The sequence below is a fragment of the Anguilla rostrata genome, chromosome 11 (assembly GCF_018555375.3).
Source record: "Anguilla rostrata isolate EN2019 chromosome 11, ASM1855537v3, whole genome shotgun sequence".
Taxonomy (NCBI): domain Eukaryota; kingdom Metazoa; phylum Chordata; class Actinopteri; order Anguilliformes; family Anguillidae; genus Anguilla; species Anguilla rostrata.
In genome coordinates this window covers 21,476,863-21,500,060 of record NC_057943.1, presented here as the reverse complement: position 1 = coordinate 21,500,060, position 23,198 = coordinate 21,476,863, and the positions used below count along the sequence as shown (strand labels likewise).

Below are 23,198 nucleotides of genomic sequence, written 5' to 3'. Positions count from 1 at the left end.
GTGAGAGTGTGGATCTAACTGTGCGTGTGATTGTATGTGTGTGCATGTGAGTATGTGTGTGTGCGTGCATGTGTGTGTGTGTGTATGCACGTGTCTACGTGCGAGGGTGTGTGTGTGTGTGTGTGTGTGTGTATGTGAAGCAATGGTTAACTGAGGCAGCTGGTTTCTCCACAAAACCCATTTCAGCCAGAAGCTCAGTGATGATGCAGAATCCCATGAGCAGACAAAAATGTGTCTTCTGTTAGCGTGTGCGTGGGACTGAGAAAACTTCCCCCACCCTTTCCTATTCACAGCTTTAGAGGATATATTGTACCCAAACTGCAGTGGCAGTGTGCTGGAAAGGGCCTCTATGCCAACGGTTGCAAGCTTAACTCCTGAAGAGGGACATTGTATTTTTCCTCATAGGCAACAGAATAAACCTGAAGCACTTTGCTAAATAACCAGTTTTACAAAAAAGCACTACATACAGTACTAAAAAGTAAGTTATACAAGTCAGCCTAGATAAGCAGAGATAAAATAAAATATCCACTGTTGTTTTAACCCCATCAAACAGGAAGACCTCAAGTTGTGTTATCATGAGGGCTTCTTTGTTCATTTGAGCAGGAACAGCACTAGCCCAGAACCAGTTTGATATAAAACTGGCGGTTTCTCAATGTCTGGCCTGAAATGGCAGAACCCTTGATGTGCTTCCCCAGAGCTCTCAAGACAAACACACAAAACCGACAGTCACTGTAATAGGAAGTAACATTTCCATGGTTTCATTACTGTTTTGAATTTATTTTACCATGATTTGCTTCTTCTTAAGTGCTAAGCAGTGGTATGTGAAACCAGGGCAACATGATCAGAATAAATGCCATGACTATGCTGTACAAGCTCCTCCAACCTGGTGGGCAAGGATGTAGATGTTGTGGCCCACGTTCCTGGGGGAGGCGGCGTGATCCTCCCCATTATCCTCCTCCTCCTCGGGGTCCTCAAACTCTATCTCCCCCTGCAGGTAGGCTTTCTTAATCACATCTACCTGCAAATAGAAATCACAGACTGCATGTCAAACGCCTGTTCTACTTCCTCAGCTGCGGGGGTTAGAGTTCATTCAGAGGAGAGGGCCAAGAATGACCATACAAACTGTTCTGAAATGAAGGTGAACCATTGAGACTGAGGACAGGAACCTGAAGACAGTCTGCTGAGGCAGATCTTACGAAACCCATCAACAGCCTACAGCAAAAAGCACCGTTGACACAAACCATTAGCAGGAGTGCTTTTTGTTAGCTAGATAAAATAGGAAACTGAAGCCAAGCCGGACGTGAACTTGAGGGATGACTGCACAAACGGATGGAACAGGAGAAGGACCAAAGATGGAGAGGAGTGTAATAGCATCGCTGCCTGTGTGCTCGGTGAGCGGGCTGGAGGACGCGTGGGAGGTGCAAACGGCACGTCCTACGTCCAGGAAACCCTCTGAATGGAGAGTGAGCTCTCGCCTCCCTCGTCTGGGCCCTTCAGAACAGTCAGACCCAGGCAAAGCGGCCAGGCTGACTCGTTCATACAGCTTCAGCCAAATTTCCAGTCAGTGTTTCACTCTCCGCAGAAGCACACAGCCGTTCTCTTTTGCAGTTCTTTCCCTAAGTGGAGTCTCAGCAACTAAACCCAAAGGAATCTTGGGAGCAGGGTCCGTGACCTCACCAGTTCCTTGGGTCGCATGTTGTAGAGAATTCTTTCAGCATTTTCACTGTCATGGCGGCTCTCCATGATGGCAAGCAGCAACTTAGAAGCATTGTTCTGAGAGAGAAAGAGAGAGAGAGATTCACATGTTCATTTCTCATTTTGTGCCAAAAAAAACCCTTCTGGTTCTCTTGAGGAAGCTGGCTTTTGGCAGCCCAGGAAAGATGGGATTGATTAGCTGTTCGGGTTTCACAGTGACAGATCTTGCAAGTTTTCATGAAAGCAAATAACCTACCCAGCTACATAGGTCAGTTTGGGACCATGTGTTTGTGGCAATCATTGGCGCTCTGGTTGATTGGTCAACTCACTTTGAGCTCCAGAACCAGGTCTATCCTCTTCTTTCCTAGGGGGTTGATGTCATTGAGGATCAGAGCTATGATGATGTCGATACCATTCGATTCATGGGTAGCAATGCAGTTCTGCAAGAGGGCAAAACTCAAAGTTAGTGGAAGAAGGAAGGACTGATCTATCAAATGATGGTTAAACAAAGAATAAAATGGCTACCTGACCAATGGTAGCAGCTGAAAGGAGCAGAGAATAATTGATTTTCTTACGGAGATGATCCATTTGTGCTAAAGCAATGGTAATCTTTTCTGTTCTACAAATGCTTAGTTACAAGGCCTTTGCAGCACTTTAACAACTGCTGTATTTCTTGCAGACTTTGCATCTTTTGTGTCCTTACACAGTAAAAGCATGGTGGTCTGAGGAAAAACACACAGCTGCTCACTCACAAACGTGTGGAAAGAGATACAGCTGTGGCCCACGTGTAACAGACTCTGGTTTACAACAGGAGCAATGCATGCTAGCAGGAAATAAATAAATAAATAAATACCACCACTCTGACACTGGGTGGATTCTCAGAACTGCTTGAGATTACACAATGAAAGTGAGATGTTGAAATACTGACATGAAGGGGAAGTAATCCTCTAATTATACAGCTAGAGACCCAAAGTAAGAGATTTTAATTATGCTGCTACCAACAAGGCCAACCCTGCCATTATGTTCCTGACATTATTTGTTTATAGAAACAAGAATGCTTCAGATTCACACTCATTAAACTCTGAAAAACAAAGCATTTCTGCCACGGCACAGCATTATGGTAGAGCACGGCCACAGTCTCTGACCTCTATAGCGCAAACAAGGCCTTACTGTGGCAGGCCCTCAAAACACGATACTCGGGGTTGACTTGAGGGGTCTGAGGGATATCAGTCTTAAGGTTGTAGGGTTGAGGGGAGGCCACCAGGGCCGTGTTCCAACCTGGTTCTCGTGGCAGGGTCCCTGGCAGTACTCCGTGAGGCTCTCCACGGTCTGGTTGATGAGCGCCACGTTCTTCTCATTGATGTAGAGGCCCAGGAGGCCCAGGCCGCCCGTGGTGCTGCCGCAGATGCAGTCCAGGAACTGCAGTGTCTCGCACACCAGGTTGTAGTTGTTCTTGTTGTTCTGGCAGCGCAGGAAGTTCTGACGGGGAAGACGCACAAGGAGGCCTGAGCTGAAGGGGACGGCAGCCAAATGCCTCCGAACGGGAGCCGACGTGAGACATGCATGGAAAATCAAACAGGAAGGAGGAAATCTGCTCTGCTCTAGAGAGCCTGCTGCAAAAAAGTAGATTGCTCGCCTGAAGCTCATGGTCTCCATTCACAAGGCCATTACAAAGCAGCCTAATTATGAAAAAGTAGAGCAATTAAAAAAATTGACAGATGCTACAAATAGTGATGGGACAATAAGGAGTCATGAAGCCAAAAATGAGCAGAACAACTATAATATATCAGTGACTCACGAATTTGAACCAATTATTGTTTTTTTTTTTCTGTGTTAAGAGCACAATATTTTGATGGCTCCAACAACTATGACCGCCCTGCTCTTTGTAGCTCCACCCATTCTGTGGTTCATGAAGCCTCATTTTTGCATCGTGAGCTAGAGACACACCGTCACACTGGGATTTTATATTTGGCTTCATTAAAACTGCCAAAAAAAATCCTGCTTGTAAATGAATTCCTCACTATGTTTTTGATTGCAAAATAATTAATAGAAAGCTGTCCTAGAATTACTTCATGGAGAGAGAAGCCGTAATTAGAGCCAGAAAGTGCACTTGAATGATTATGTATTGTGCTGTGCTGCTGTGGGTCCAGCACACAAAATGAAACAGTGTTAAATCAAATGCATACTGAGTCACCCGGTAGTCATTCAGAGGTGCTTTAACAAATAGCAAAATTAAGCAGACGTTTTCCTTTTTTTAAGCACCTTAACGGGATTAAATCGTGATTAAAACTCTTCGGAGGCAAATGGCATGTAGCTCAGGATCAATGTATGCGCTCCTTGGAGAATAACTGGAGCCCACACAGGCAAGACAAACAAGTCTATACATCAGCAACGTGCTGGGCACTGAAGCAGGACCGCATCCTGCGTGCATCACAAAATGCTATCGGCTGAGCGAGAGGGACCTAGAGACATACACCTACAACACTGAATGTGCTGTAAGGCTAGAAGCTATAGAAATAGTGCCGGAGCTATATGCAACTGTCTATCAAGCATACCAATTGCTTCAAGGTCTTTTCATTCTTACAAACTTTTTTTTACAAATCTGTTAAGTGGAAATCTTTAAAATTAAGCAATTATCTTATTTTTGGGTTTAATATAATACAATATAATATACAATGTAACTATGTAACTATCTAAAGGTGTTGTGACCACAGTAGACCTCCCCAGTTGGCTGGCTGACCTGCAGGTCACGGTTGTGGTTTTCGCACAGAAGCTGCAGGAAGCGCAGGATTGGCTTCATGATGGCGATGACGACGCTCATCTCGCCGTCGTCCTGGCTCTTCTCGCCCGTGCTGGGCTGCCCATCGGCGGTGGCAAAGTGCTCGTCGGAGTCGGCTTCGCGGCGGTAAAGGTTGTAGGCCTTCTTGGTGGCGGAGGAAGCCTCCAGGAGCTGTTCCCTCACCTCTTCCGTCACCACAATGACCGCGTCCTTTCCTGGTCCACCGGGGAGGGGAAACCAGCAACAGACACTGAGCTACTGAAGAACACACTGTCTGGCTACAGTCACCTATCAACACATTGGGGCTATCAAAAACAAACATGTTTCCCTGCTGGGGCTGTGGACCTTGTGTGTTGCCACATTTTGATGTGAATTAATGTCATTTCTTCTGTTTTGTCTGTCTGTTGGAGCGAAATGTTGGGGGTATACACAATTTTGAGTGAATCTGTATAAGGAAGATAAGCTAGAATTGAGGGGAGGGATGGGAGTGGTTATCAAGCTAATTCAATCTAAGGAAAGCTTGCAGAGATAAGCAGAAAGTGGTTTGTTTTTTAACAAAAACAGGCATTTTGTTCTGGTCTCCAGAAGGACTGGGGGCGAGCCACTCAATAATACTGCTAATTTCCACAGCGACTCCACTCGCTGACCCCTGACCTTTCTTCCGTACGGGCACTTCCCGATCCAAGGCATCGTCGTCCTTCTTCTTGTTCCCGAGGTCGCTGGTATTGACGGTCACTGTAGCTTTGATCTCCTGCTGGGCCAGCTTCATCCGATCATAGAACACCTTGAAAAACGTCTCGGATTTCTTGTCTTCCATCAGACGGCAGAAGAAAGAACGCTAAAATAAAAGGACAAAATGAGTAGAAAGATTCACTTAATTTAAACGGTTACATATAAATTGGGTTCTATGTCATGTACATGCACCTGGTGAACGGTCTCTGCCCTCAATATAGGTGTTATCATATATGTTTCCAGTGGCATGCTTCAAAACAATGTGCTCAGTGGTATGATTTAAAAAGCTTTCATTTCCAAAAACGCAATGCAGAAAGTCTATATATGCATATTCCATATTCACTGTTCAGAAACTCCAACACATTTAAGGCTCCAAGGTGAAGATCGGATTTAGTTTGAACCTCTTACACATCGAGGGCTTCAGGGTGAAGATAAGATTTTATATGAACCCTTTACACATTGAGGGCTTGAAGGTGAAGATCAGATCCGGCAATCTTTCCCTCCACTCCTCCTCCCTCCAGCCCCGCTGCGGTTACATAACGCTTCTCACACTACCATGGAAACAACCTTGAGTGACCTGCGTTGCTCACCTGATTTTCACAACGCAACATTTATGCCGATAACCCGCTGCACCTAGGAGACAGGCGCATTGGCTGAGACCAGCTACTGAAGCTAATCAAACACTGGCAGACCGTGAACTTTAAAAACAGCTGGAAGCAAACCCCGGGGCGCCATCCGCAGCCAATCCACCCGGAATAGTTTCAACTTTACAGACACTGCATCAACAAGCAGGCAGCGCCACTGCATAACCAGACACCACTCGCTTTCTCTTTTGACACTGTTCCGATGCACACGCGAACGCACGGACGCTATTTCGCGGTTGCTAGGACCCAAGTTTGCAGACGTGTTTTCAGAAAGCCTGTGAAGCTGTTGCCGCACGGCGCGCTCGCACACACGCAGGGCTCGGCAATCTGGGACACGTTTGTGGCGTTCCTGTAACTGATACAGCCTGCCCCATTTTCGCTCAGCAATCCTGTTCCTATTACATAAGGCCTGTAATCTGCTGAGCACTTATTGGAAGCCTTACAGAGCGGCAACACACGCACAATTGCACTGGCGGGAAAAAAAAAAAAGCGAAAATCCTACCCTACATATGAGTTCCGGCATGGAGGGAGTACAGGGAACGTGGGGGGGGGTGAATTATCAGCTGGTATCTAGGCCAATTTTGAAAGCCTGTTGCATAACCAACCCGATTTCCAGATTAGATCAGCGCAGCACTCCATGTCTACTAACCAGAGGAAAGACTGAAAGAGTGAGCAGGAAAATGTGGCCAAGTCCCACCTCCACCTGATTTCCCAAAGTTACCCACGGAAAGAAGATGGGGGGGGAAACCTCAGGACTGATAAAGATTTAGATCTATGAAAGTTCTGACAGATTGACATTCACTCCGCACTAAACAAAGCTTTAAAAAAAATGTACTCCTCCCCTACTGTAAACCGAACTGTGGAGTGTGTAAAATGTACTATCCAAACTGATTCCTCATTCATACCTCCTGACATCACACCCACATACACATACTATCCAATAGAAATTCTCATCCTTCACACAGAAAATCTGCTATTACAAAACACAGGGTTTATGCTGTATGCAGAGTCACACCCTATGCAACTGCAAGCACGCTATGGGAAATCTGCTAACATGCAACAGGTAACCAGTCAGCAACTAGTCAGAAAAGCAAGCACGGAACCGTCCAGACCCACGGCACAACTCACTTCCGCAGACACATTTTAGCTGGCACCACCTGTGCATGCGTCCCACAAAACGTCCCTCAAAGGTCGTCCGTGAGTGAGTGAGTGACCACAATTTGCCATGCATAGCCCACAGCGGCAGTTCCTGCGTGCCGTGGGAAAAAAAACACCAAATGAAAACACACCCACTACAGAGAAGAAAGGGCCAAATCCCCTGAACATCAACCAATAGAGATTTCATGTTTGTGTCCCATTTCCTGCTATAGGCTGGATATTTATATACTTTTTAAATCAGTTTCACACTGGATTTCAGGACAACACATCACCAAAGAAAATGCAGGAACAGCATGCTCCCACGCATGTGGGGGAGCTGCCCCATTTGGACGTCTGCGCGACACGTTTAATTAACGATTTTGCGCAGGGAAAAACAACTTTGAGCAAGGGAGAAAACCGATTACGCAACCGGCTGAACAGAAAACAACTTTATTACATTAGCGAGGTGCACAGTGCATGACTCCTGCTGCTGACAACGAATCACTCCACATCGGTCACACGACTGGAGTGATGTCACCCAGCGACCGGACAGGAGACAACAGGTCAAACAAACAAACAAACAGTGAAGAGGCCAGAAACATTTTTCAGCAGGCAGTCGACCCGTTCCCTGTCAGGAGAGTTTACTCAAGTGCGTCATCCCTGCTTTCGAATCTGACCGCTCATGCTCAGTTCCAACAGGAAAGCCCATATACACCTTCCATTTAGGCATTTCATTTCACGCCGGCTGGTGATGTCATCGCTATTCTGCGCTACCCAGCACCTGATAGAGAACAGATAAGCGTAGGCTAGTGTGTTATATAACAAATGCATATGATTCAGAATGGAGGGGTGAGGGTACATTGTGTTGACAAACAGGAAAATACAGTGAGGTATGAAATTAATTTCTAATTCCGCACCCACGGAGAGGGCCAATGGTCCTGCTCCCCTCATGCTGGGTCAATCACCGGAGCCCAGAGCTCACACACACACCCAACGCAGGAGAACAAACTCACACATACACAACGGAGGAGAACAAACTAGGTAATCACACAGAGGCAGACGGCAGGCAAGGTTTGTTTTACCCACAGAGGAAGGGGTCGTATCTCTCCCCTGCCACCTGTCACATCCACACGCCTCCGTCCATCCGCACACAACGCACGCACACATGAACACACAATGCACAAACGCATGCATGTGCGCAAATACTGCACACCCATTCACACAAACGCACACATGCACACACACAAGTGTGCACACCCACACACACACACACACACAGACAGGCAGGCAGACAGACAGGCACAGGGGAGAATGTCTGTGGGGATTGAGTAGGCCTAAGCCGGATGGACCTGGTGAAGCCATGACAGACCTGACAGCAGTAATAAGACTTGGATTACACTGTGCCTCCCCGGAGAGATATGCTCCACACAGGAGCCCCGAGTCTCTTACGTAACACACACACACACACACACACACACACACACCTTTCAGGAGACTGGGGGTCAGCTGTCTCAGAAAGCGAGGGTCTGTCCACAAACGTGCTCAGATCTGAGGGGGCCGGGTAGAAAACGGTCACATTTGGAAAGCAGCCACTGGCCCAATCCCCAACAGCAGCTCCCACTTTCTCTCTCTCTCTCTCTCTCCCTCTGCAGCTCACAGAGCAACTTAGAACCGATTTATCGCCATTTCCCACATCCGCCTAACCATGCTGTAACACCTACTTCAAGAGCCTTTGTTATGCAACAGTCACCTTCACATTTACGACATTTCGGCACGCATAACTTCCAGTCCGTACGTCACTGCACTTCAAAGAATTTACTTCATACCATACCTGTAAATTCTTAGATAACATTTCTAAAATACTGGACGGTGCAGCAGGGGAAAATAATCCAGTTGTTTTTGGACTGCGGCGGCAGATTTATGTAATGATCAGAGTGCAGGACAAGACCCCGGGGTTTCTGATTAAACGTGCCGCGCCGTCGTGGAATGAGGCACGGATTCCCATGGCAACTCTCACAGACCACAGAGGGGTCGGGATGCGATGACTCCTCTGGGGGAGGTGGGGGGCGGGGCACAAGCTTCCTGTCTGCCTCTAAAAGTCTGGGGAGGAACTGCATGAGTGCTCCTTATTGTTGGCCACCGTCAGGCACGTGCAGTTAGGCACGTTCGAGGCAGCGTGTGCACAAAAGGGCCCTGGAACAAGGGGTGGGGGGGTTGCATGTGAGATTAGGTCTTCCATTCTTAAAAAGGGTTACACCCTGTGCCGAAGGCACACTGTACATCACCGGTCAGATTTTCTGAATTTATCCATCCGTTGTTTCCTGGTTTCAAACTATCAATGTAAGCCTGTATGGTTCGCTGATTTTATATCATCAGAGTGGGGAACAGATCCTTGGAGAGGAGCCAGAAAGTTCCCGCCCCACGACGGGTTCCACCCCCGGAAGAACGAATGGTGAAGCCCTGTCTGCCTCTTTAGAGACAATCCCTCAGTGGAGTAAAGAGTTTAGTACAGGGGAGAGTGGGGGGCGGGCTTTTCTGAAAAACAAGGTCATGCCGCATTTTTTTTTTTTCCTCCTGTCCCGACACTTGGCATCAACAAAGGGACGTTATATAACAGCTATTTATAACCGCTCTCCAGGCAGCTCGCGCACAGCGGAAAGAGGGCTGTAATCAGCAGAGAGCTCGCTCACTTGCTCGCTCGCGCACACAGAGGGCTGTAATCAGCAGAGAGCTCGCTCACTCGCGCACACAGAGGGCTGTAATCAGCAGAGAGCTCGCTCACTTGCTCGCTCGCTCACACAGAGGGCTGTAATCAGCAGAGAGCTCGCTCACTCGCTCGCTCGCGCACACAGAGGGCTGTAATCAGCAGAGAGCTCGCTCACTCGCTCGCTCGCTCGCGCACACAGAGGGCTGTAATCAGCAGAGAGCTCGCACACTGCTCGCTCGCGACAACAGAGGGCTGTAATCAGCAGAGAGCTCGCTCACTCGCTCGCTCGCTCGCGCACACAGAGGGCTGTAATCAGCAGAGAGCTCGCTCACTCGCTCGCTCGCGCACACAGAGGGCTGTAATCAGTGGAGGGCTCGCTCACTCGCTCGCTCGCTCACACGGAGGGCTGTAATCAGCAGAGAGCTCGTGCACACACGCACAGCAGAAACAGGGCTGTAATTGGCGGAAAGCTCACTCACAGAGCGGAAACAGAGCTGTGATCAGTGTAGAGCTTGTGCACGCAGAGCAGAAACAAGGCTGTAATCAGCGAAGAGCTTTCTCGCGTATGCACAGTGGACAGAGGACTGTAATTGGTAGAAAGCTCGCTCACGCATGCACAACAGAAACAGGGCTGTAATTGGCGAAGAGCTCGCTCGTGCACGCAAAGCGGAAACAGGGCTGTAATCAGTGCAGAGATCGCTTGAGCATGCGCACAGCGGAAACAGGGCTGCAATCTCCGGAGAGTTGGCTTGTGCGCAGCCCTCCCCCTCCCCCCCCATTCTACGCTGTGCCGTCCCGCCCCTCCCCAGGCTGCTTCTACTTAAGTTGTTCTGAAGAGGAGCAGCAGATGAAGCTGGCGCTGTGTGGGTGGACAGCCATTGCCGGGGAACCAGGGGAAGTACATGTCACTCACAGTTCCTCTCACTGCACACACATACATATGCACACACACACACACACAAACACACTCACACAGCCACACATGTATGTACACACACACACACCCAAACACACTTCCGCATGCACACACACAGATATACAAACAATAGCTCTATATCAGGAAATGTTTTTGGCCACTTCCTGCTGGCTGTCTCACAGATTCTGCCATTCTGTCTCAAGACATGGGCTGCAGGTCCCAGTGCCGAGTTACTCCTGAATAAGCGTCAGTCACCTTGAAACCTCCATTCATTCTTTTTAGCTTCAAGAGCAGGTGTGAGAAATCCCCTGACAGACAAGGCTTTGCAAACTTTGAGCTTACTTTCCGAAGAGCAGAATTAAAGCAGGTCATTACAACTCAACACTTCCTTTGGAAATGATTACTTTGGTCAGGCAAAGTTCTAAGCCAGAATTAAAGCCAGACCTTCTGAAAGCAAGAACGATCGTTCTGTGGTAATGGGCGGGAAGGACCCATGTGACATTAGGTCTGTCTGAATGCAGGTGCAACGTTTATATTGTGCAAGGTTTATTGGAATTGCTCGAGCTGCGCCTGACACCACAGTGAAATGAGTCTTTCCTAAATGTGAGAGACAACACCCAGAGTTTTCAGGGCCAGCCTGCACATTCCCAATGTCAGAATACTCCAATGGCTCCGGCAGTACTGTAGCTGGCATGACAACACTGGCTGGAGCCGTCAGATGAGGAAACGTGAGGCAGCTGGCCAAACTGTAAGAAGTACACGTTTACTCTGAATCAGGCTGGGAAGTGTTGCACAAGGAGGGAGGAGCATTCAAATGATCCAACCAGCTGCTAGATGCAAGCAGGATCCTTTGATTTTACAAACGTACATTTGAGGACACAGCAAATAATTCATTAGATCATACTGTGTGATAAAAGTAGGAAAGATAGGAAATAAGGAAATACTTTAAAAAAAAAAAAAGGAAATACTTGAAGCCTCTTTATAGCTGAAATAAGAGTGCAGGGGGGCAGTCAAATGCATAGTAAGTGGAGAATGCAGCTAGATTTAGCCACCCATTAATGTGGTGACACCTGACCCCACAGCCTGTAGGGAGGGGCGGAGGACAGAGCCAGGGTGCCCTGTGTGAGGGCAGAGAGTGAGAGTGACCCCGCTCCACTCTTATATAACGCAGCGCTGAATGCTCCACCAGACTGTTTTCCCAGAAATCCCCTTCCCTCTATGGGCTGACTGGTCTCCGTTGGCGACGGTGGCAGTAGAAAAGCTAGATCTGGGCGTTGGTCCTAAGGGCCAGCTTTTATGGCAACTTTGCCCTTTGAAATTCAAGTATCTGCACATAGCATTCTATTAAAAATCACTGCATAAATACAATGCATTCCTATTACAACAAATATCATGTTTTTTAACGACATTTTATATTTACCAAATAACATGCATTTTGCATTTGAAATATAAAATCTATGTGTGTGCACGCGTGCGTGCTTGCCTGTGTGTGTCAGCCTGTGCGAGCGATCACGTTATTTCCGTCTGGTATGTAGGCTGCAAGCTAATAGTTAACCGCGCTGCGTGAGGGCTCAGTATTTTAGCCATCCACCTCCAGCAGGTGCACAACTCAACCTGTCAACAAAGCGGGAGACGGGCGGTAATGAGAGGTTTCTCGTTCCTTATTTTTGGGTCTTCTCGGGTTACCCAATGTCAACGTTTTCCAGTATGCCCCGTAGCCCCGGGAACACCTCTACACACCCCCGAAGGCACCCCACAGCACCTCTGACCTTAAGAGACATTACGGTAGAACTGCAACATAGAAGTGTACCTCACTTACACACTCCAACCTAGTCACAACCCACCGCTTCCCTCTTTTCTTTCAAGATACACCGATAATACACCTCCACAGCAGCAGCGGGATTTTGATGGTTTTTTATGTTAGGGACACAAGGGCTTTTCCCATTGATGACTGCTAGTTTTCTGCGCAGGCTAGCACACAGCACATTCATTGATATGATTCACATGTGAAGGGACCTAGCTGCTAGAGACAATCTGGGATTTGAATTCTAATTTCTGAATGGAGAAGCAGATGGCTTTGCTGACCCCAAGAGGCCTGCAGGACTCCGCTCCCTTCCCGCCTCCTTCGCTCGCAGCTGCGAGAGGCCGATCTCCATGGCTCCTGATAAGCAAACAAGGCCGCCACCCCCTCAGAGAGGGAAGCCAACTGTTTCCACCTCCCCCCCCCCTCGCCGTCCTGGATGCCCTCTGTTGTTCTTTCTCAACCCGGCTGCCCAGCTGCTGAGCCGTGGACTATTAATACTTTCCATGTAGCCACAGCGTAGCGCTACCACTCACCAGCCCATAGGCTGTGGATCGCTGTCAGTGCACTGCACAGTGACAATATGGGACTCCGCATGACACACACTGGCCTTCATTCCTCCATTAACTCTGATACTTCAACAGAGACCAGCTCCCCTGTCCTATAACAGTCAAGCCTAGTTTAGCCATCTTTACCTTGACCCAACTCTAGACCTGATCAGGGGTTTATCAATAAGCAGGTTGACATCCAACAATGTTATGACTGCATCTCATTCTGAATGCTGTCCTCCAGAGGTTGAAGGCCATAGTCAGAAAGTAGAATTTTGGCAGTGAAAAAAGGGGTAGTTTACATTCTGTGGTTTTTTGATATCATTTCAGTTTGTTTGCTTTTGAAAGGCGCAGACAGTTTTTATGTGCAATGAAAGATATTTTAGATACTTCCAGAAGTTTCTCACGACCACCAGGCTTTACAATGGCTATGATGACATGGAAATTTGGGGGTTCATTGTCAAAAGCAGTAAAATATACTTCTATTGTGTGTGAAGGAGGAGGAATATTCAGGTTCAGGAGGTTTTGGTGACCCTAAACAATGGTGGAAGCAATCATGAATTGGCAGGGGGAACGGGTTGTCATGTCAGCAGTGATAGCGGAGAGTAGCATCAAAAATGAAATTAAAATGTCTTGGAAAAAAAATAAATAAAAATACATTAAGAACCAGAATTCTGTGGCCCATGTATGATTGTGGACCTAAATGCACGTATAATATGTTCATGCCAGTGGCTGTCTCTGGGAATGTTATACATCTACACATAAGATGCAAAACACAACTTGTATGTTAATAACCAGTAAATGTACAGCAAGTACTGCACAGCTTCTGCTAAACATAGCAAGCTAATGTTATGAGATATGAAAAAATGTGCAGAAGAAACAAGCTTAACCTTTTTTTAACAATTTCCGAACAATTGAAACATATTTCATACTTAAAGATGATCAAATAAATTATCAAATTTTGATTATTTAGATTTCCACTGTCCAAATACATTGAGCCCTGCCACACTCAGAAGGTGTTTTCTGGCTGAATGCTTCTCTGGTAGCGTATCAAATCCTCTCCCCACACATCCATTCATTTATAGCTGATATGTCAGCTGCGTGCCTTGAAAAAGTTCATTCAGAGCTCAGAGGCTTTCCTTAAGCCCATGTTAAGTTTAGCAGCATAGCTAACCAACATGGATTTCAAATGGCAAAAGGTGGCCAAGCGGAGTTCAGTGGCTCACACACAGCTTCTACTGTTTTCACTCTGTTGATTGTGAAAACAAGTTATTGGAATTAAAGATTTCTCTTTACACATACGCTGAAATACTCAACTCTTCAGCAAACCTTTACCAAAAATAGTTGATTTTGCCAATAGCTGGTTGAAAGAAAGCTCAACACTATTAAAAGCAAGTAACAAAAAAGCAAGCAATTTTGAAATGGAAACCAAATGAGGGGTTGTTAATTTTCTATTATTTGTGTTTTGAGCTCATGTTTTTTTTTCTGTTGGAGGTCACCTTTAACACGTGTAGCACACTGCTGATAAGAGTACACAGTTCCTACTCTGCCAGATGAGACAGCCTAACAAGTTTACCAAATGGTTTGCCACTGTTGTTTGTCATCACACTAAAGTCAGGGGGAAAGCCTTTGTCCTGCAATCACTCCAGGGCTGGCATCACATGCCCACACAGTCACATTCACTTCTCCTTATATAGAACATTCCATGCATAAATGAAAATGGGATACAGAGTGAACCATGTGACTTACTGTCTTTATGGCAGAGCAAGGTGTAAGTAGTAGAGTAAGTTAATATGAAAAGGCCATTGATCAGGCAGGAACAGGATAACTGTGCAGGTATAAACAAAGGGAAAGTTTTCCTTTCCATTAGATAATTTAATCAGTCGATTAACCCAGATGACATTAAGCCTGTTTATGAAATAGCAATAGCAATATTTAATGGAATCCCATGTTATCTGTAGGGCCACTTCAAACTCCCTGTCCTGGATCACGTTAATTGGCCGGCCATTTTTATGATCAGAACAGCAAGTCAGTTTGTAACAGTTTACGACCTACATTCGTTTGCTTAATGTCATGTGCTGCCCGTGTACCGGGTCATAAGTTACATTACCATTATCATTCAGCCTGCTGCTAATGGTAGCTGTGAAAGATGTTTTGTTTGTCAGAGACACTACTCCCACTACGCTCATATGAAGAGCTGTTTGCAATGCAGACAGTGCACTTCTTTTACGGTCACACCTCCCCCTGCATCCAGCTTATAACCAGAATGTCTGTGTAAATTCCCCTCGAGGGGCAGCGGCTCTGTTGCATGCTGCTGCGTCATCATTGCTGTGGCCTGTTGTTGTTAATGTGGGCGGTGGGTCTCGGTGAAGTGATGCGGTTCCACATCCCAAGCAGCCCACTGCCCACGTCACATCCTGTTGCCCTACACCCCCCCTCCCCCCTAAAAAAAAAACAAACTTCCCCTTTTTAAAACCTCCACAGCAATCCTGTACCTGCCTCCATCGACTACATATAGACAGTATTATCACATAAAAGAAGACCCAAGGAAAACTGGGTTCTATTGATCTGATAGGATAACTGAATGTCAACCATGTGCGAGAGCTTGCACCACCTTCACAATCTCCAGTCTCACCAAGGAAAAGTCCTTAGTTAGTGAACATGGAGGAAAGCAGTGCACAGAGCAACATGCACAAGAAAAATCCCTGGTACAGAAACAAATCCCCACCAGTGAGAGGGAGTGAGGCCTGGGGAGGCCTTCCCTGACCCAGGCCAACACATCAGCTCTGGCACTTGTGGGTCCGGTCCTAGCCTTTCCAAAGCTTCAGCAGCAATGCCGGCTGCTTGGCCCCCAGCTCTGGGTCACTTCAAAACAAACAAGCCGGGTGGCTAAAGCGGCTTCTGGGTTTGCCCTGGTTTTCATTATAAACAAAAACCCTTCTGTCCAGAAACCGGGCCAGCGTACTCAGTGTTACGCAAGAGGGAGGTATGAGATGCATCTGCTGATACGTTTCAAATTGCCCCGTGTGCCATAAACAATGGGCCACAAAGAGCATTTGTTCTTCCGAAACCCTGCCAGAAATGATCCAACAGGCCGGCTCTTCAAAGATGCGCAGGTACAAGAACTACAGTACTTTACATCAGGAAATAAAGCCAGCTCTCAGTTTTCCAATTCCCTGTCCTCACAAGACCTGACACCCCAACCAGAGGCCAGGACTGCTTCCTCACAGCTGGCTTAAAAAAGAGATTTTAAGTGGGGGAAAAAGAAAACTTTTCTTAATAAGCCTCTCCAGTACATAAGGCCAAAATACACTAAACAGACTGCAAGCTACAGCGTCCAACGAGATGAAAAATTATTCACAAAATGCTGTTGTCAGGGGATATTTCCAAACCACATCGTGAACAGTGCCTCAAATCTTCCAGCTGGAAAGCATCTGAATGCAGTAGGAGTAAATCCTGAAACCATGTGAAGAGATTCAGCGTGATAGAACCTTCCAGGCTCCTACTCTGCTTCCCATTCTCACGCTGCATAATGACTTCAAGGCACTGACAGATTACCTCACAAGGACAAACCGCGATAAGGAGATGCACAGGGTTAGTCATGAGGGCAGCCCAATCGTGCAAACTGCGAACAGCAGCAACAGCAGGTGTTCTGCTCCTGTGTGCTTTTCCACCTTATTCCCTGTCAGGCACAACACGCGATGTGGGACTGTGCTTCTTCAGCCCCTCACCAAAGCTTGTGCTGGTGAACAAGAACTCAGCCACGGGCAAAGCCTTCACACCTGCTGCCAAAAACAGCCATCTGGTGGGAGGAATATATATCACAAAAAATAAAAATAAAAAATCATGGAAAAAGTGTTCTTTTTTTACTTTTTTTGAGAATAATCAGCTCTTAGGTTAATTCAGAGAATTCTATCTACAATTAATCATCTGATCAGCCAGCTCAGACATTTGCTCACAACTAACCTTAAAACACAAAATACTGAGCCTTAAAATAGCCGTCCGTTCCAAGGAGTTGCTAACACAAGCACAACGTGGAATGCACTGATGGTACGTCTCTGTTCATCATAACAGTGAGCAAGCACTTTTACTTTGTCATTCCTGGAAAAATTGGGCAAAGCTGACTTACCAGAAAAGAGAATTACTTAACTGCATTCAGCTTTTCCAGAATAACAAGAGGGCTTTGGCAAGTCTCTGGCTGAGCTGAACGTTGGCAGTGGAGACTTGAATAGGTTTTTGACAGTGGACATTTAAGACTATCTATATTAAGCAATGGCTATGTTGAACTTTTCGCAGAGTGAATGGCCTTTTCCTCCTAATTCTATTCCCATATAAAATAAATAGTCAAGTGCATTGAGTAACCTAAAGCCACCAAAAGCAGAAATACTGTAGGCTAAAAGTGAAATTTTGTTAAAAAAATGAGTGGTGGAGGGAATAGTTTGACATCACTGTTGGTATCGCCCATCCTGACTGGCAGTGGAAACACAATTCAAAACACAGTAGCAGAATGTATTTGAGAAAGACTAAGGGATTATTTTATGCCATTTTTATGCTGGTGCTGTACAGGAACAAGCACCACTGGCATGTATAACAATAGACGACTAAGATAGAAGTTCATGAAGGTGAAACTAAAAATATACTTTCAAAACTTTACTTTTCAGTTGATTCATATTTCATTTTAAACAGTTATCATATATCATTAGTTGATAGACTAGGCAAATTGTGTTTTCTCTAAAGCACAACTTTAACATTTACCAATTTCAACAAATAACACACCAAGTTAAACCTTGAATTCTGAACCTTGACTAAAAATCAGTTCCGTCACATATTTAGACAGGGCCAGTCTTTGGACAGGGCTATCCAAATCATACTGTCAGTGGTACATTGGTTCGTTTTCTGCACTGTCAACCATCTTGTAAAAGAAATTTGACACCTCCCAATGTCTGTGAAAATAAATGTAATGGGAACTCAAGCAGGAACCTGGGAGAGCTCCCCCACCACAGGTTATGAACTGAACTGAACTGGAGCTCAAGGATTTGGGAACCGAACAGCAGGAAACAAACTTTATATTCCCGTCACATCAATGGATCAGATGACAGGATTATACCTTCCCTTTCTAGGTGACCCAGAGACCCAGGTTGTTCATAAACAGCCATAACTTATTAGCAAAAATAGGGCATTCGCCCAGCAACAGCAACTACGCGAGAAAGCCGAAGATCAAGTTTCCAAAAGCACAAGGAAGTTAAAGGTGGGCCTTTTTCCTCGTAGTTCCCAACATTTATATTTTGCCAGCTCTATTGCAACCTCTCCTCCTGGTTAAAGAGGCCTGTTGACACGAGGGCTGACAAGGGAATCACAGACTCTCTGACTTGACAGGTTCCCATCTGTTTCAAACCCACACATGCGGGGATTGCGGAACAGCTCTACTGCATTTCTGAGCAACGTTGTGTCATGTTTTTACAGTGCACTCTTGCATAAAAGAGTTTTGAGAGGGAGTTCCTATTCCCCTGTAGGACGGCAATGGAGTTCCCCGTATTGCCCTATTTCTAGAGGAAAACCTGACCCAGTTTGGGCCCGGAGCTGGAACGTACCGAAGCCCAACACGCTCTGCACTGTGCACACAAACAGCCCTTATGTAACGGTCACGTGTCTTTGTACACAGCTGCAGGAAGCAGACGCATCTACAGGTAGACCGGCAATGCAAATATCACCTGATTATGCAAGATGCTCATTTGCGCAAGAACACACGCACAGACAAATATTATGCAGAACGTGTCCTAGAATCAACAGCCCCCCTCCTTCCCCACATCTTTTCCCTCTTTATTTTTTTCCACTTAGACTCTTTCTGAAGGGCTAGCGTAGTGTTCTGTTGCCACAGCAACGTTGGGCCAGCTCCGTGAGGGATGACGCGTTTCTATCTCCGGCCCCCGCCACCTCCTGCTTGGAGCTTGGACCTCTTTCAGCAGATAATGAATGAAAGATCCGACTCGCTTCCTGCTCACTGACGCAAACTTTCCTTGCAGGGCCCATTGCTTCTAGAATGGTCCCCCTCCAGGGTGACATACCTGCTCAGGAACAGCAGCAGTGGGGACCTTGAAAAGGGGGGGTGGGCACTTATGCCAAACATTGATTTGTCAGCTTAGAAAGTTGTAGAGAAAAGGAAATAAGCAGCCAGTGATCCACTTTGCCACGTTGCCTTCTCACAATCATGCCTTTTCTCCCCAAGGGAAGAGGCAGTGCGCTTTATTAACCCCACCTGATGCAAGACCTCACAAGGACAGCACACAGTCCTTAATAAACAAGCAAAACCTTGGCTGCATGACCTTTCAGCCCAATCACCCCCAGGCAATGTCAGCTCTTTCCAGACAGCTCCCTCCCTCTCTCTTTCCGTCCCTCTCTCCCTCGCCCGCTCCCTCCCTCGATGACTCCTGCGGTTGTTGATCAGTTTGGCTTTACGTAAACCAGGCACAAGACACTTTCAGCAGTAGCTCAACACATCACAGGATATCACCACCTTAACCAGTTTTTAACAGAAAGAGCAGGCCACTTAACATTTTCTGTCAGTTCTTAATGTCGCTGCCAAAACATAAGCATGCACAACAAGTGCAATGTACTACACTGGCCTCCACGAAAGTCTCAAAAGAACATCTCAAACTGAAGGAGAAATAATGCTTCACAGATGTCAGTGAAAACCCAGAATTTACCCACACTCTGCCAGGAATGTCCCTCGAAATGAAAACCACATCAAAGCTGGCGTGTTCTGGCTGTCTTTAAACAGGACACCATGCCGTCCTGACCACCGCACCGCCAGACTATGTAGCTGAAGCAGAGATTCAGTGGAAACTCACTTGGCTGTAGATAAACGGTGAGCCTAGGTGGGCTAAATGGCCAATTGTGCTCATCTTGTATTCTTACGTTATTGGTGTATATTGCAGATGGGGAAACGGCAGGGAAACATTGCTGGCATTCCTCCTGCTGAGCACAAGCACCTCCATGGAGACCGTATGTGCTCCAACTTCTACCATGCGGACCGATGGATGAGACTCACCTGTATGGTGGTGTTCCCGCCTTCCAGCAGGGCAATGGCCAATAGAATGCTCTCCTGGAACACACGGTCGCTGGTGGTATTCATGATGAGGTCTATGACCAGGTCGGATGCGCCCTCCTTGTCCAGATGCCACTGCACCTCCATCAGGCTCATCTCCCCCCGGCTCAGGGCTGCAGGCCCCCCTCCGCAACCTGGGAGACCCACCCATCAGAACAGCGACACTGTATCAGGAGCCACTAACTCTTATGGTTGCTGTGCCAGTTCTTAGCTAATACATGTGAATGATAGCTTGAAATGACAGAACTCTCGTCTGTGCTAATATGCCAGGTGCAGGACCTTTTCCTGGATGCGACAGGATTTGCGATATCTCAGTACCACCCGCATGCCAACATATTACCATAAACCAGAGTATTGCTACTTCAAACTTCCACACGTACAGTATGTGATGGGCCCATCCATTAATAGGTCTCACTAGGAAAACAAACTATGCTTACATTTTCTAACACATTTACTTCTGATTTTGTTTTAAACATTATCATTAAGATTTGAAATGCATTTTGCTTTGGTCTCCTCTGGATGTTTCTGTGGGTTCTGATCAACAAGCCCCAATGCCACACCACTGGGACTGAGGTTTCCAGCACAGGTGCAGCAGGAAATTCTCAGAGGAAGTAGGCTCTTGTCGCTTGGCAACAGTGAGACCTTGATCAAATGTGTGGAGAGACTTCCTGTTATCTGAGATGCTGCCAAAGTTAAGGATTCAGGGGTGAACAGGAAAACATGGTAAACAGGGGAAAATAAGTGTTTCTTTTCACACCAGATGCTGAAAATAAACATCCATCCACTCTTTATTGGGGTACTTTACATCTATAGGCCTTTTGTTGGAGGGAAAAAACTTGAAGGGATGATAAATCTAGCCCTGCTCAAAAACGCAACTGAAAAAGTATAAATATTCACATTTAGCAAAAATCTAGAGTGACTTACACAAATTACACTTTTACATACAATCAACTAATAAAGCTGGACAATCTTCTGAAGAAATTCAGGGGAAGTTGTTCAACCATTATACTGAACTGCTGCCCCTAAACACCAAGGAGGTCATTTTTCTGAACATGCCACAATACTCATACTATTTCTTTTAAATGTTCTTGTTTCATGTAAACATGTTCTTTTTGTTGGATTGTTATTACTGCCCCGGACAGTATTATTAAGTTAATAATTAAGAACTACTTATAATTAAGTAAGATTTCAGATGTGGGATTTTACTATGTTAAGGGGATATTAAGGGACTCAAAAGCATTTTTGTGTTGAGTAGCATATGAATACTTTGTGTTCAATTTTTAAATTGGATTTCTGCGTCATTTATTGAATTTGTATTTTCATATTTTATTATGAAACATATTTCTGTTCCAGAGAACAAAGAGAATTTGCAGTTTGTGTAAAAAATAAAAATTACCAGTCAATTTTAGAGTTCAGCAGGGGGTAAGGTACACACTACTTTTTCCTGTTGTTTTGCGAGAGGAAAAGCTAATTTAAAAAATGTTTTGTGTGAAAGGGTTACAGAAACACACACACACAGCTGTGGGGCTCACCTGCTTGGGTCTTGCCTGGCCCGACTGCAGTGAGAGGGCCATTGCTGAAACTTGTCAGGCTGTCTCGCCTCCCTCCGGGCCGGAAGTTGCCATAGTAACGGTTCACCAGAATCTGCCTCAGTGCTTCACCCTTCAGACAGCAGCACAAGGAGACCACTGTCAGAACTTCCTCCCCCAAGAGGGTCACTGTGGCCAAATCCCTCTCTCTCACACACACACGCACGTAAGCACACCGCTTTAAGATAAAGAAAACCTGCTCATGAACCGGCTTTGGGGCAGCTTGTTCATGTCTCGTCAACGTAGCCATAGAAGAGTAGCATTAAAAAAATGTGGGTTTCTGGTGGTGAGTTCCCAACAGTGAATACTCTACAGGTATAAGGAATGAGATTGGGATGTGTCTGAAAGTACAGCTTTATTTCAGTGTCTGAAAGTACAGCTTTATTTCAGTGTCTGAAAGTACAGCTTTATTTCTCAGAGAGATGTGAAGGGAGGGTGATTAGAGGGCAGACTGCGTATGCGATGAGTCACACAGTCTGGTGGGGGGGGATCAGCACGATTCTGCTGCAGCCATGGCAACTGAAGCACACTGACGAAAGGTAGGCAGGAGAGGGCTTCCTGCTTGGAGATGGGGGGGGGGGGGGGGCGGGTGGTATGGCTGCAGCAGACAGGTTAAATGCACCAACGTTGGAGTAAGGGTGCTGCTACCTGCCACTTATTGTCAAGTGGGGGGCTTTTACACTTCACTGTATGATTGACATTGTAACATTCATATCCAAAACATGATGCCCCCATGTAGCAGTACTGGAGTAAGGCAAAGTATTTTGAAGAATACTTTCAAAATCTAATGACTGAAAGAGCATAAACATTAGAAAATTTCAATATGATTATTTAAATACAGCTTAACACCCAAGATTTCTTTAAGTTAGGCAACGAGATCACGACAGTGGCTATCAACTTGCTAAGAACGCTTTCTTGAACAATATCTTTGCATGTTCCCATAAAAGGGGTGACATCTGCAACAGTGAGTCTATAGCTGAACAATATTGACCATTCACAAGCAGTGTATTTCTCCCTCTCAACAAAGACTTGTAATGGACAGATAAAAAGAGCATGAAGAAATCATAATGGCAAAAAGCAACACCGTTGGCACCAACAAAGCCAGGGAGGAGTGTTGGCAAAAAAAAAAATGGTAATAGTTTAAATGTTAGTTAATACCTTATTTACCACACCACTCAAAACAAAAACAATCTACAATCTCACTAACAGTCGTAGAGTTTATTTCTATAGGGACAACTGCCTGAGTTCAAAAACTTTAAACTTGACACAGCATGTCACAACAAGTTCAGTCATAAAATCAAGAATTATGGGACTCAAGACTATCACAGTCTCATCATACCTACAGAATAAGTGGATATGGACACAGAGTTGAAGAAGCCACTGTATTCCCTCTATTGAGAATCTAAATCTTTCGTCCTTTATGGCGTATCCTCAGGGAAAGCCAGCAGATTTTGTCAGTCTCAAAATAATTTTGTCCTGCAAGGAGACCCCCTCACTATCCACAGCTAGCTCTACAGGATCCTCCAGGAATACAGACAAATCTTT

General features: G+C 46.0%; 1 protein-coding gene across 5 annotated transcripts in view; it reads right to left on the bottom strand.

Moving 5' to 3' along the window:
- LOC135234279 (inositol 1,4,5-trisphosphate receptor type 1) overlaps positions 1-23,198 on the bottom strand; it is a 110,958-nt gene that overhangs the window by 25,882 nt on the left and 61,878 nt on the right. For all 5 annotated transcript variants that reach the window (XM_064298722.1, XM_064298724.1, XM_064298725.1 and 2 more), the window contains 8 exons: positions 21,597-21,726; positions 20,008-20,198; positions 5,129-5,312; positions 4,436-4,689; positions 2,974-3,174; positions 2,025-2,135; positions 1,678-1,773; positions 884-1,018 (listed from right to left, as the gene is read on the bottom strand). In XM_064298722.1, the coding sequence (XP_064154792.1) occupies positions 884-1,018; positions 1,678-1,773; positions 2,025-2,135; positions 2,974-3,174; positions 4,436-4,689; positions 5,129-5,312; positions 20,008-20,198; positions 21,597-21,726 (1,302 nt within the window). The remainder of the gene's footprint in view (positions 1-883; positions 1,019-1,677; positions 1,774-2,024; positions 2,136-2,973; positions 3,175-4,435; positions 4,690-5,128; positions 5,313-20,007; positions 20,199-21,596; positions 21,727-23,198) is intronic.